This window comes from Apus apus, chromosome 1 (assembly GCF_020740795.1).
Source record: "Apus apus isolate bApuApu2 chromosome 1, bApuApu2.pri.cur, whole genome shotgun sequence".
NCBI lineage: Eukaryota > Metazoa > Chordata > Aves > Apodiformes > Apodidae > Apus > Apus apus.
Window position 1 is genome coordinate 181,928,525 of NC_067282.1, and position 14,691 is coordinate 181,943,215.

General features: G+C 38.7%; 1 protein-coding gene across 5 annotated transcripts in view; it reads left to right on the forward strand.

The window, feature by feature from the left end:
* CPED1 (cadherin like and PC-esterase domain containing 1) overlaps window positions 1–14,691 on the forward strand; it is a 142,672-nt gene that overhangs the window by 26,907 nt on the left and 101,074 nt on the right. For all 5 annotated transcript variants that reach the window (XM_051632171.1, XM_051632162.1, XM_051632180.1 and 2 more), the window contains exons 4-5: window positions 5,691–5,797; window positions 8,197–8,272. In XM_051632171.1, the coding sequence (XP_051488131.1) occupies window positions 5,691–5,797; window positions 8,197–8,272 (183 nt within the window). The remainder of the gene's footprint in view (window positions 1–5,690; window positions 5,798–8,196; window positions 8,273–14,691) is intronic.

A 14,691-nucleotide genomic window follows, 5' to 3' on the forward strand; every position in this document is an offset into this window, starting at 1 on the left:
GTTAATAAAATATCAGAAACCTCACCATCTTTCCTACACTATCTTCACTCAGCGGAGTCATCATTTCTTCATTGCTGTTGTAATGAGTTCAAATTGGTGACAGCTCATGTGTATGTGTTTCATGCTGAAAAAGAAATTAAAATACTTCAAATAGCTTCTTCTATAAGGGGAAAATTCCTGCACACCCAGGTATGACACATTCCTTTAAGGAAAGCCTTACAAATGAGATAGTGATATAAAAACCTTTCAGAAGGCTGTATCATTAACGAAGAGAAAGCATTCAGTTCAACAAGTGGCATTCTGATCTTTGCACAAGTGAGACAGCCAAGCTGCCATAACCAGAAATAGGCTTCAAAGGATATTTTTCCCTGGAGCGTTATCAGTGAAGCTCAGATCTTCAGAGGTGTGGAATTCCCACATCCCCAAACCCCATCATGCAGCCTGCCTGATGCTGCTGCTCTTCGGGATACTGAGGGACATAAAGAGTCAGGCACTGAGGCAGCAGTTGTCTTTCAGACATCTGGTAGTCTTCCCACTCTAAACTCTTGACTAGCAAATGATAGGCTCCTATAAATTGACTACACTGCAGGGAAGAAACCTGCTTTGTAAAACATACTCCTCTGTCTTGTTTAAAGTTGGGTTTGTACTCAAGCTACTACTTCCATAAATATATGCCTCCTCACCAAACTTGGTTCAATCCATGCTCACTCCACTCCTGCAGAAGCAGAAGGGTTTGACTTTTTTCCCCTGTAGTTGACACACGAAGCTAAAACTTACATTCATAATATTATTTTACAGATCAAGATTCCAACATGCCAAAAGTGTATTTGAACACAATTTAATGTGTCAACTGAGCCTCCCACAGCTGCTCTCTCACTCCTCCCCAGTGGGATGGGGGAGAGAATCAGAAGGGTAAAAGTGAGATAAAGGAAGTTTCAGAGGTAAAGCTAAAGCCACGCACACAAGCAAAGCAAAACAACGGATTAATCCACTGCTTCCCATCAGTAGGCAGGTGTTCAGCCATCTCCAGGAAAGCAGGAGTTCACGTGTGAACTGCTTATACTTCCACTCAACTTGGTGTCGTTTGCTATTTGTAATTGTATTTGCTGTTCTATCATTCACTTTGTTAATGAGAAAGTTGAACAGAACCGAATGTGCAGTGGGGTGTGCTTTGAGGTTCTGCTCCAAAAAAAATCCACTTTGATAGTTTAGAGTTCCTTTTTTCAACTATCTGTGCAGTCATCGGACAGGTATCTTATGTGGAAACAGTGTTTGAAGTCTTCCTAAGGTCAAACTGTTTCATTGCTACCATTTCTTTTGTTCACTATATCAGTTACCCTGTCAGAAGAAATTAGACTAGTTTTGTATGATGTATTCTGGACAAACAAATGTTGGCTGTTTCTTGTTATCTTCTTATCCTCTAGTGTCTGTAAATTCATTATTTTTAGGGTGAGGTTGAAAGCGAGTGCAAAAGTAAAGCTCACCAGCCTTTTCATTACTCAGAATGAATGAAGTACAGAAAGATGAACGTAAAAGATGAAAATTGTGATTTATTTTAAAAGTTCTTTCATTGCAAAATTCAGAATGAGGAACTTAACACTGAAAAATGAAATTTCAAGCTATGGTATTGAGATGAAACTTTCTCATTTGGTTAAATAAAATAATATTTTTCTCTGTGTGTACACATAAAAGATTACAAATTCTATGAAGCTACATGCATCTAAGAGTTTTCCTGCAAAATCCAGCCTCCAATGCCATAGCTTATGGAGAAAAAGTGATAATTTCAAAGGCAGGAACAAGATTATTTAATTTTAGAAATTACCTTCAGAAATTCTTGATGTTTATATGTAAATGTAAATGCTGTAAACTTAAACTCCCACTAAATCCTACAATTCTCATTTTGTTTCTATTCACTTCGATCTATAATATCAAAATACAAAAACTTTCTGCAGAATATTTTTATAGTTAAAGGTAAATTGTTGTATTGGTCTCTGCATTCCTATTTCCACTGCTGCTAAAAACAACATGTTTGTTTTTCTCCCTAGGTTTTCTTTTAGATTATTTTTCCACATTAACCATTTTGATTATTCCAAGTAACAAGTCAGAGTTGAAGCCAATGAAAACATTGGTATCTTGTTGAAAATTATAATCTGTGCATTATATCAATTTGAATTTGAAACTTACTGCCCTCTGAATTGTATAACTCCTTCAGAATAAGAATAATGAAAGGCGGTCCCAGCAGATTGGAGTCAAAGTGCTGTGTTACTGGTTCTTGGATTAGCAATTTGGGTTTATATTCTCAGGTAAACATGAGATACACATCTTTTTAAGATAGGATGCAAGATGGGGCTACATAGACTGGAGGAGAGGAGGGAGAAAGAGCTGGCCTAAAAGATAGATGAATCCATACCCACATTCAGTTCACTTTGCTGGCAAAATAAAATGTAATTCTGCAGATGAACATTTCTTATCTAGGCTTTAATTAACAGGCTGAGCTAAAAACTCTTGGTTTGAAAAGATGCTTAGAGAGGGGATGAATACATGATTGTACATTCTCATTTTAAGAAAATATGGCTCTTCTGCTTTTCCACTGCACATGCAAAATAATACAAAGCAGTAGAGACATCTCCATGAGGTGGGACTTAACACTCTTTAACTGGTCTACTGCTCCTGCATGCTGAGCTCCACTCATTTGCTCAATAAGGCACACAACATTTCAGTAACTGTAGACAAAGCCCTTTATGTGGAAAAAACTTCATGTATATTGCAAGGAGGTAGATTGTTCAAATACGAAGTATCCATTTTAACCTTCCACTGCAAATGTCCTGCCAAAGACAGTTCTGATGTGAAGTCTGCAGGAAATGAGCAAAATAGTGTGTACTTTGAAAATTAAATAATATGGAATTTATTAGTGTTTCTTCATTAAACAGCTCTAAAACCATTTTCAAACCTGAGTTTTTCTGTGCAGATGGGTTGTATTATTACTGTCACTTTTGTTCTTCCTTTCCTTTTATTGTAGACTGTTTTAGCTCCCACTCTGTACCCTGCTTTGCTTTATACATAATTTCTGTGACAAGGATCTTCTGTGTTAAAATGCAATGCCTTACAGGTTGGAATCCTTTGCCTGGGCCATGTGATATACTGGAACATTAATACAACTAGCAGTTTTTCACTGAGACACAGTTTCATAATTATTACATTTGCAGAAGGGAGACAGACCGATGGTCTCATTATCATAGATGTTCATTTTCCACAAAAAGTTAAGCTGTGAGGGGAATGACAGAGGCAGTTTCCAGTCTTTACCTATTCACAGAGGAGTCTGTTTGAAAGCTAAGTATCTGTTGTAACACACGCCTCTTTCGTTTTTGTTTTCCAATAATATTTTTTCAGGTGTAGTTGATGCAAAATGTACATTTAAATAGAAGTCAGACCACTCCGTCAGCCTGGATCCCAGAGACAGCACTAGGTGCACACTGTTTTTTTAATAGGAAGTATCCTGTTTTCTATAAATAGACATGTTTCAGTTCTGATTGTTCTGTACTGAAAAACTGGCTAGATGTCTGATTACTCTAAATAGAAAATAATGTCAGGCATTCAAACTCTCCTGAAAAATTCTTCTTAGCAGCTAAATGTTCTACTTCCTGGGCACTATCTCAGAAACATGCTATATCTGAGGACCCTTTTTCCTTTGCTTCTCTTTGGTACATGCATATTGATCACACTTCTGTGTCCTGAAGGAAAATGATACACAGTGCAGTGTATCCTTTGGAGTTAGGGATAAAATTAATCCCTGGCCAGGATGCGTAACAATAAACAAGGGAAGGAAATTAACTGCTTCTGAGAAATGGAGTTCCCTCCAGCTCCTTTTCAATTTGCACACAGCTAGGCATTGTGTTTTATATGTAATTATAATGATTTATTCAAAGGTGTTCACTAGTCAAAGGCATAACATCTTGCTTATCTGATAATTACATAGCTGGTGAGGTCATTGAGTAGGTTGGTAACACTGTCACCCAGTTGCACTAAACTGAAGGATTTGCTTGTACATATCTTTAATGTTTCATTTATTTGCTATCTGTGCCATTTTTTATTTTTACCTGCAGTTTTTTGTTTGTTTCTTTTGCAAAGGAGTACATAGTGAATCTGTCTTACCTAAATTTCACATGCTTTCATTATTTTTATACCATAATACTGGTTCTTGTAATGTGAAACTGAAGGATACTTTACAATAATGGGTTGCAAGATAACTGAAATTTCTGCTCTTCAACTTTGTCGCATTGCTTATAAACATTAAAAAGCTGATAGTTATTTTCATAGTCCAGGACCATTCTGCACAATCAGTTCATTACTGTACTTAATGTAAATTGAATGTTAAATCTCCTTAAACAAAAGGTTCACCCTGCTTGGCATTTGTGATTGCAGCTGGGATAGGAAAAAAATTATGTTTTGGAAAGGGAACTCAGCCAAAATAAGTGTCTCTGTGGGCTGTCAGTGCGACCAAATTTAGGGGGTAATCTAATAAAGTGAGGAAGGTATCAAAGATGGATAGCATAAAAGAAAATAAAACATATGTAATCTTCTGAACCTAGCGAAAAAGAACCAACCAACCAGTCACTGAAATAGCTGTTGTTCAGCAAGCTTTGGCCTAATGCTGTACCCTGCCTTGGCTGCTGTACAGCTTTTCTGGCTGCTTTTTCTGTTTGAAACTTCTTTATTTCTGGTTGTCATCCTGTCACTGAAATAGTTTACTCTTTATTGAACATGTTCCTGGTGTCCTCAGCAGATGTAGTGATTTCTTAACCTTTTGAGAGATGCCATCATCTCTAAATAGTTTGGAGTACGAAGGCTGGATATAGAAGAAAACAAATAACCAATTCAGGGAGCTGACCAAGCTCATTTGAAGTTACATTGGCATTTCCACACCACATCACACGGTGCAACATGGGCAACTCCAAAACCTATTTGTACATTCTAAGTCATAATGATGTTTTAATTGGTGCAATTTAGTTTTATCTCTTCTTCAAGCAGCTGTCTCTGACTCCTGTGTTGCTTCTTTCTTAATAATAGAAACCCATGGTCTCATAGGTCAGCTTCACCTCAGAAAGGAAGCGTGAGAGCTAGCTCAGCAGCTTCCTGCTTGCTCAATGCAACTTAATTCCCACTTGTATATCACTTCTAGATGATGGTAACCTAATGTCTAGTATTTAGAAAGCTGCTACACTAAACTTCAGGCTAGAGACTCCAGCTGTTTGCAACAGCACGATCCTGCAATAGCATTTCCTGTAAACTTCACTTCCAAATAATGAAAGATGTCAGAAGATCACACTGCATGTCGTGAATATCTATTATAACTGTGCATGTTGAGGAGTTCAGAAAAAAAGAACAAATTAAAGCAGCACCATGTTATTGACCTTTTTCATTTCTGAATGCTAAGTGAATCAGAAACTGGGGGACTGGACATCAGTAGGCAGGTACAACAAGAGATGTCAACTGTGAAATAACAAAATATAATTTCCAAGCTTGGTCTGTGGTAGTGAATATGTCTTTTTCCCTTCTGCCACCCGTAGCTGGTCGGGTACCTAATGCTCCAACAGTTTGCTATCCTCAGGATTTGTCTGTAAGTATTTTTTGCTTCAAATACGAATTGTGTGATATTTTCTTTCTCAATACACTTTTTTCTCTCCTGATAGGTGGCATAAGCCCTTGGGATCTGTTGATCTGCTTGTCTTCCAGAAAAAATGATGGTCCTGGCTGCATCCAAATAGGTGACTTGCATCACCTCGAGTTATTCCAGAAGGTATTATATTATTGTGTTATTCTCTGTGGGAATGAGAGGACAGAACAAGCCGAAACTTTCAGCACTCACTCATAAAAAGAAAAGTGTCAAATGTTTATTTTATACTGCATCGCATGGTTTAAAAGCAATAAAAAAGTTTTTTCAAGTTTCCTATCTACTGAGAAATACTTGTCAGATACCAACATTTCATTTTTTATAGCACACCCAGTGATCAAAAACAGTTTCTCATTTAGAAATAGTGTGTTATTTTGGATGTGTTTCAGTGTAAACACTGAAAATTGTTATAACTGAGTGAAGTTTTCCATTTCTCTTCTGTAGCTTGAACTTTTACATTCATGGCCACCCTCAACTAGTGTGTCAAGCAGCAAAAGCATCTACAAAAGGCAAGGGAAATTTAAGCAATTTGCCCCATTGGAAAAGACAATTTAGAAATGGGGAGAAACAACTTGCCAATGAGTATGATATTTCAGAATAATAGCAGAGGCAGAGGATAAATCTGGAGTAATTTAGGCTTCACATGTTATATCACTGTGGCGTTTCATCTAATGTACTTTCTCCTTTGTAAACATAATTTAGGCACCTCTCCAAACAGTGACAGTGCTCCTAAAATTGATAATGTGTGAGCTAGACTAGTGTCCATCCCTCCAGGGCCCTCATAGGAGTTCCTTGCTCTGGTACTGCAACCTGCTTACTCACGGTCCCAGATGTCAGTGGTGCCAGTATTTCTCGTTATTTTCAGGATTGTGTTTTTTTGGTTGGTTGGGTTTGGCTTTTTTTGTTTGGTTGGTTGGTTGTTTTTTTCACTTGAATGTGTTGTGGGCATAGTTTATGTTACGTATGTATTTGCAAAGGTCTAAATAAACACCTGACTTGTTGGTGAAAATATGTGAATGACAAATTAAGGGCTTTCTTCAAAAAATTGTGTGCAAACTACAGATAAAGCTTGGCTTGTGTCTCACGTATGATGGCACAGATAATAGTGACAAGACCCAAATGTATAGACTCTGACCTGAGGGAGTAGCAAAAATAGAGTTGCTTTTAAAAGGTATTTAACTGAGGTTTGAAATTCATGACAATGCAGAAAACCACTGTGTCCATACAAATCAGAGCTGGGAGCACATACAACGGTGGGATTCCCTGGGACAGGATGCATTTTCTAATTGAAGTTTCTATAACAGCTCCAGTTCACAAAAATAGACATGCTTTGGATTCAGGTCTTGGACCATAAAACATCTCAGGTTTCTGCAAGATGGTTTTTGCTCATTCTACACATATTATTATACCTGAGCCTGTAATACTGAGCAATATCATAGCATCATAGAATGGTTTGAGTTGGAAGGGACCTTAAAGATCAACTAGTTCAAACTCCCCTGCATGGGCAGGGACACCTTCCACGACATCAGGCTTCTCAGGGCCCCATCCAACAGGCCTTGAACCCTCCCAGGGATGGGGCTTCCACAACTCCCCTGGGCAACCTGTTCCAGTGTCTCACCACCCTCACACTAAAGAATTTCCTCCTAATGTCTAACCTAAATCTCCCCTCTTCCTTTTTTGATCCGTCACCCCTTGTCCTCTCTCTACAAGCCCTTGTAAAAAGTCCCTCCTCAGCTTTCCTATGGGCCCCCTTCAGATACTTGAAGGCTGCTGTGATCATCCTTGTGGCCCTTCTCTGGACTTTCCCCAAGGGCTCCACATCCTTCTTATTTTGGGGGCTCCAGAATCAGACACAGTACTCCCGGTGGAGTCTCATGAGAGCCTAGTAAAGGGGGAATATAATAATAATCCTTACAGCACTCTACAGTGTCCAGAAGTTTCATGCATGAGTAACTGAGACAAGGTGATCAAAGGAATTGTCCAAGTTCCCTCAGGAAGTCTGCAGCACAGCAGGGACTTAAACCAGATGTCCCACATGTCCAGATAACTTTAAATATTGGACTAACATTACTCGCTCCTGGCATGCCCATAGCGCAGTGCAGTACCCTTCTTTGTTGTAGAGCCTGAATGTGGTTTAGCTGTGTTTGCTTACCACTCTTCCCAAGTACAGCAGTTCAAGAAGCATTGCCTGTTTCTATGCAGGGAGAGACAGTGATTGATAACTGGCAGAGAACAGACAAGCTGCAGAAACTGAAAAGGGGGCAGGGAAGAGGTGAAAACTCAGCAGCCAGGAGGAGCGCTTAAAGTTTTAAATTTTGTTTTTTGATGGCCATGGAGGAAGAGCCCAAAATTTAACTTCATTATCCCACATTGAAAGAATGTCAAAGTTGTAAATCCCTCTTGACACTGACAGGAGTTTTGTACATGAGGTGTCTCTGATAAATTTAACACAAACCCATTAATGGCTGGAGCAAAAATAACCCTTTTCAGAATGAAACCATTAAAGCTTCTCTTTTTGCACACAGGTAAATGTACTTCCAGAAATCCAGCAATTCCTTTGCAGAAAAGAGGGATTATGCCAGATAACAAAAGCCTTTTCAGGTAACCTAATTTTTTCAAATCTGCATATATGATGATGATCTTTTGAGTGTTGTCCCAGGAAGTCTCTGAAATGAGACTGTCAGGCTTCCACTTCCTTTTTATTTTTAGTCATGAATTCATGCTCGGGGAGGGGGGAAGGGCGGGGAGAAACAAGATTGATAGTCCATTTCAGACACCACTCAAATGCAGGTTACAGTTATGCAGGATCTTTTTAGGTAAAGTTCTTGCATTGTTTAGCCATTGCATACTGCAGAAATAATTTGGCTATAAGTGTCTTATTTTTGGGCTGTTTTGTGTTAATATAGTGTATTGGTGTTTACACTTCAAAGCCCTGTGTTCGGTGTAATATGTTTGTTCAGCTTTACAAAAATGTTGTGGCATGGAGAAGGAGTAGGAGTCAGAGTTTGGTTCCCATCCAGACATAGCTTACTGATAAAAAGCCTTTGTGTATTACGATCATCAACCAGAAAAGTTTAAAGGTTATGGGCAAGTTGCCAGAGAATTCTACTTTACTATAGCTGAAATTCAGCTTTGAATAGAAGCTGGAAAAAACTGTTATGGACCATATTAGGTCTACTGAAACTATAGAGGGACACATTATGATCTCAGTTACGCTACTGAATATCCCGCACCAGTGCTATTTTGGATTTATGATCTATCTTTGCTAGATAAACTTTGCTTATGAGAAAATTTGTCCTTTAATTTTTTAAGAACCCTCTAACAGCCAACCAAGAATTTATTCCATTAATATTTACCCTTGTTTGCAGACAAATGTGCAAGATTGATCAAGCAGATTTCCTTTTTCTCCTTTCCTCTCCTCTCCTCTCCCTCACTTTATCCTAAACTATGTGTTTAAAATGGGTGTGTTGAAGGACCTCTGCAGTTACTACTACTCAGTTATTTCTCACCAGTGACTGCAAATGGAGCCTAAACAAGTAGCTTAGATTAAATACCTGACATTTGAATGCCAAACTAAAGTCAAGGTTAGGTGGTTCCTAACCTAAGCATACTATAATTTGCCTTTTAATTTTTGTTTCATTTAAAGATTAATCAATATTTAAAACCTATGTGAAGTGTTTCCCTTAAAGAACTTTATGTTGAGGTTCAGTTTAAATTGGACATCTCAATTTTCTAGTGCCATACATTGTGAAAACTGATCATAAGTATGCAGTATAATGAATGTCTATCCAGGTCCCATGAGAGTCCTTTATCATAAAGTCATATTACACAGATAAATTATATATTCTGTTTTGGCTGGTTCCCTTACACTGGAAAGTGAATTAGAAAGTATTCTGTTATAGCACCAGTTTCAGAAAACTACTGAGCAGATTTCTAATAATGTCAGGGTCTTCAGGAATAGGTAGGTCCTACTCATGCTGTAACAGATTGCCTTTAAAAAACATTTATTTGCCCTGGTACTTGGAGAAAAACCAATTGCAATGTTTTTATTATTTTGCTGCTGCAAAACCACAAACACAAGAGACACACACCACACACAGAGCTTTCCGCTTAAAATATGCACATTTTCACTGGTGTCCATAAACTGTGGTACAAGCCCCTTTGTGTATATAGTCTCTTAAGCTGTCCAGTGTTTTCTCTTCCCCTGGGAATGACTATTGCAAATTATATTATTAGTTCTTTCCTGACAAAGAGAAAAGCCTTTCTGACTGATGCTGAAATCCCATGGAAAACAAGGTAGTATGTGTGCTTGGCAGCAGGGGTCTGAGTCCTACCCACCCAGTAAGGCAGGATTATTCTTGCAGTCAGCTGAAGGACTGTCAGATAGAAGAAGGTCCTCTGCTCACCTTTCAGTTACCAGTAAAAAAGATTTTGAACCTAAATTAGCTGCAGTGTTCTAAGGTAAAAATAAATCCATCTCCTAAATCTAGGTGTCTCCACATCAGCATGTGGCCTAGGGTAGCTGTTTCAACACAAGGGTCTCATACCACTTGAGACACCCTGGGGAATGCAGGACACCCAGCAGGCTGGGTAGATTTGGCATGGAACTTTGGCATGGTCCTTCTGGTCCAGCAGCTGGAGCTCAAAGGGACATCCTATGGTGTCCTGTATGTCAAGAGATGTCTATGTATGGACACCTGAATTTAACACTTGGTGTACAGGCTCTCAAAATTAACATAAGTACAGTTTAGAGTGAGAAAGCCCAAAAATATATTTAAGTCCAGAATCATTTAGGATAACCCAAATTGCTCTACACTTACTCTATAGACTACACTGATGTCCATTGACTGGACTTGCATCTTTGACTCTGACACACAGGGAGTCTTTTTGGATAGACCAAACCTCCCATTCAGCATTACTGGATCATCCTCCCCTTTCATTCATCTGATAAAACCAGCTCTTTCCACTTCTTTCTTTTGCTTGCATCCCTGTCAGAGCTTTCTTCCCAACAACAGTGAAGTTGCCAATTACTAGGATTTGCGGGATCCTCAATTTTAAAATTGTTTGTGTAAAGAATGGTTTTCATCAGTATTTCCTCCACAGATGAGTTTGTTTCCTTTCAAATCAGTCACGTACTTTCACTCATCTGTTTGAGTCAACAGAGCTTCTCTGCTATTCCTGTTGAAGAGGATCAGTTAGTTTGTTATTACTGCATTTGTCATTTAGTCAGCCCCCAAGGAGCTGAGCAATTTCCTGTAAAAGTGAAAACACAAAGTTGCTGCTCTAAGAATTATGTGATCTAATTAAAGACACACTAAGCAGTAGGAAGAAATATCAGACAGCAAGGCTGAGAGGATGGGATTAGTGGGTTTACTTTGAGTATGACAGTCTTGATATTAATAAGCAGTGGGTACAAGGTTAAAGGTTATTAAATGAAACCCCTGTAACTCCTAAGCTGCTAGGTTTTGTATGTAACAGAGCATGCCCCTTCTTATATCCCTATTGTATCAATATGGGAAATAACATGAGTTGTAGAAAGTATCAGACCCGTGCTTCATGCAGAAGAAGCAGCCCTTTTGGAAAATATTGGAAAAAAAACCCTGTCTTTTAACTGTGCCGATGTTTTAGGAATGAAGAAGCAAACACTGAATTTAGTGAATACTGTTTTCCAAGCATCTGCCAAAACTGAGAAGCAAAAAACATAGTAAACGATTAATCTAAACTGAAGCCAATGTTTTTAAAAGGGGAAAAAGAACAACAGATATATTTCAAAATTTTATGCTACCCTCATTTTGTCTTTGTAACTCTGAAACTTCCCAGGTTCTTTAAAGAGTGAATTTCAGAGCATTCCAACCCAGAGTTTATATTCCTTTCCCTTTAGGTCTGCTTTACTATCAACTTTTATTCTATAGTAAACATATGTTAGATAGTCAGTTTAAATTTCTAGAAATTACTAATAATTTGAAGTTTCTCCATTCTAAATATTCAGGTTGGGTTCCTTTGAGTTTAATTATGTTGCAGAGGGAGGGATCACTGCAGTATTTTTATATGAAATTTTTTTAAGGACAGATAGATCAATAGTTGGTAGTGGATGGGATATTGAGCCTGCAGCAATGTGATCATCACAAATGAAGCTTATAACACATGTCAAAACCATCCTAGGAGTGTTAGCATCAAGCAATAAATCATACTGCTGTGAAACAAATTGAAATTTTGCCAAGACTTCACTGTGGGCCAGGTTGCCCCTAGTATTCCAAGCATCCCTCAAATTCTCAGCATCTGCTTTGAGTTTCAGAACCAACCTTTTCTAAATGCATAGGTTATAAAACTAAGTGTTAAAGGTTCTCTCCCTTTAGAAACCTCAAGACATAATGTGTCAGCCAAAGGAGACTACTAATCTTTCTTTCAGTCTTTTCATCTGGTAGGTCAAATGGATAACAGGAGGCAATTAAATGAAATAGGTCTGCTTTCTGTGACAAGCCTGCAATGACCTCAAGACATGTAGCAGGAGCAGTTCAACTGAAATAATCCATCCTCCAAAATCAACACTGAAAAATGAAAAAAATACACTTTTAATGCTCATTATTTTTGTGGTTATGCAGCTCAGAACAGGTTGCTATACATGACTGAGCAAAAAGGTACTGATAGTAGGATTTAATTTGATCAAAATCCCATAGTCCTGAAGGTGCTCGGAAGTCTGCCTAAGACTCCATGAAAGCTTTTTAAGCATCTCCTGATGTGAAGCATTCTTTGCAGCTGTTTAACACACCTTTCCAACCTACAAAGACTTGGAAAATTTCCCAGCTGTAAATACGAGAAGAGGACCAGGTTGTAGCAATGCAGGTTCTCCAGTCTGTAGGAGAAATAGGATCTTTGTGCTCCAGCAGCCCACACTAGTCTGGCAGGTGGATGACCCCAGCATAGGCTCCAATATGAAGTTCTTCTAACACACTGAGATGCCCTGTCACAGAGCAAACCTGAAAGGCTGACAGAGAGGACATGCTATCAATCTTTTTTGAATAATGTGCAGCGGAAACTGCTACAAAATTATGTGAGGTAACTATCATTCTCATTTTTTCCTGAGTGACAGAATTAAGACTCCCGCTAGGGACAGACTACCATATGAAACTCCAGGAAAAAGTTCAGAAGGCTTCTATGCAGGTGGAAAGTCTCCTGTATACTTTCAGAAGTAATGTACTTTCATGTTCTACAGTGAAGAAAAGCAATTGGATGAAGACTCCGCGAGTACGAATGTGCTGAGCTTACATTGTCCTTTATGAAAGAAATAAACAATGTGCTGGGCTCAGAACCGAGCACAGCTCTTCAGTTATGTTTCATCCCATCTCTAACCTTGTGCTTCATTAAACAACCAAGATCTCCCAAGGTGACTTGATTGCTCTTGAAATGTTTCTAACAGATCTGACAGTTGATGTGCACTTTAGAAACAAAGTTACCTGTTTCTCACAGACAATAGCCTTAATCGTTCCTTGCTCTGTGTTTGAAGTGTGTAAAATACAGCCTATTTGACCTTGAATAAAGTAAGAAATTTAACAAACAAAACCACATTGTAACCCTTGTAACATCAAAGGATAATATAAAAGGAAAGATAAAGAAGAGGGCAGACTCTTAATGATCTTCTGTTTCCTTTCCTTTCAATTGAGTGTCACTCATTTCATTCACCCCGTAGGGTCTTGTGCTGAATTCCTTACCTTTGCAGATCACCAGATGTTCATGTTAACCCAAGCGTCCCATTTACCACCCATCCACGTGGCTGCATCGAAGTCAACACTGACCTGGCTCTGCTCCAGGAAGTCTTAATTTGTCCAAATGTACTTTTAGCTGTCGGTAAACCTTTTGCTCAGCCACACATTGTAACTCTTAAATCACCGATTCTTTATTGCATATGGGTTGAATCTCATGTTACACTTCAGAACTCTGAGCCAAAGACAAGTAAATAACTTGGGAGCCGGAGATGAGGGGAGTGGGAGGAAGAAATCATAGCTGTGTAAAATACTTGAAAGGCCTCATTAGATGTCAGTGTAGCTGCTGCATTAGATATCAGTTGTCACTGCCAACTGATCTGTTTGACTCTGTGGTACTTTCAGAGATTACAGTTGACAGAACAATATCTACCACCAGTTCATGTGACAAAGAGGTGCTTAATTTATTTGATCTGGAGGTGTTGACTTGCTTTGGTGGATCTTATACCTCCCTTTCACATGTGCCCCCCAGCTGTTCCTGTGTCTCAGATCTATGATTTACCCAGTGCTGTGGTTAGAGGGCTAATGTGTGAATTCAGCTGAATTACCCATCAAAATGGCATTGTGGAGAACACCCTAGGCAGAGGTAAAGTGCTGCTGTTTGTCAGTGTTTTCAGTGGTACCATTTCAGAGATGTCAGCATAAGAAACCTTCTTCAAGCCAGAATTATGAGGAAGTGAAACTTTTTAAAAGTGAAAGCAGGTAGCTGGCCTTAGGTCCTTTGATCTACACTGGATCATCAGAAATGGCTGCAGCAAAAAGTATTCATGGCAAAGCCAGCAGCTGCTCCTCAGGAAAATCAGCAGTTGTGTTGCCTTTCAATTACTGCACAGACCCCTCAAAAGGGAAAATGTTTCTTTCCAGTTTAACTTTTTTTTTCTTTTGATCTTCAGAGTCTGCTACAAAATTACTGATATTAAGATTTGGATTTTTGAAAGAGGGGATAAAATCTGGGTGTGACGCTAGGATACTGGGACTCTTTCTAACTTGGTTTCCCAAGCTGCTGACACCAACTGCTGAGTCTGCCTCACCTCTTCTGTTATAAGATGTTGATGTTATTTAGGTACTTCAAAAGGACTGGTTAATTAACAACAGCTTGTAGAGTCATTTCAAGATGGAAAAACATGGCAATTACAGCAAAGTGTAAAGGCACTGCAGAGTAATTCTCATTGATGATAATGTTGATTAACAAATTTGCAGATCTAATAAACACTGTTACTGCTTTTGAGTGCAAAAGCAGGTGAAGAGTTGCCATGAGAA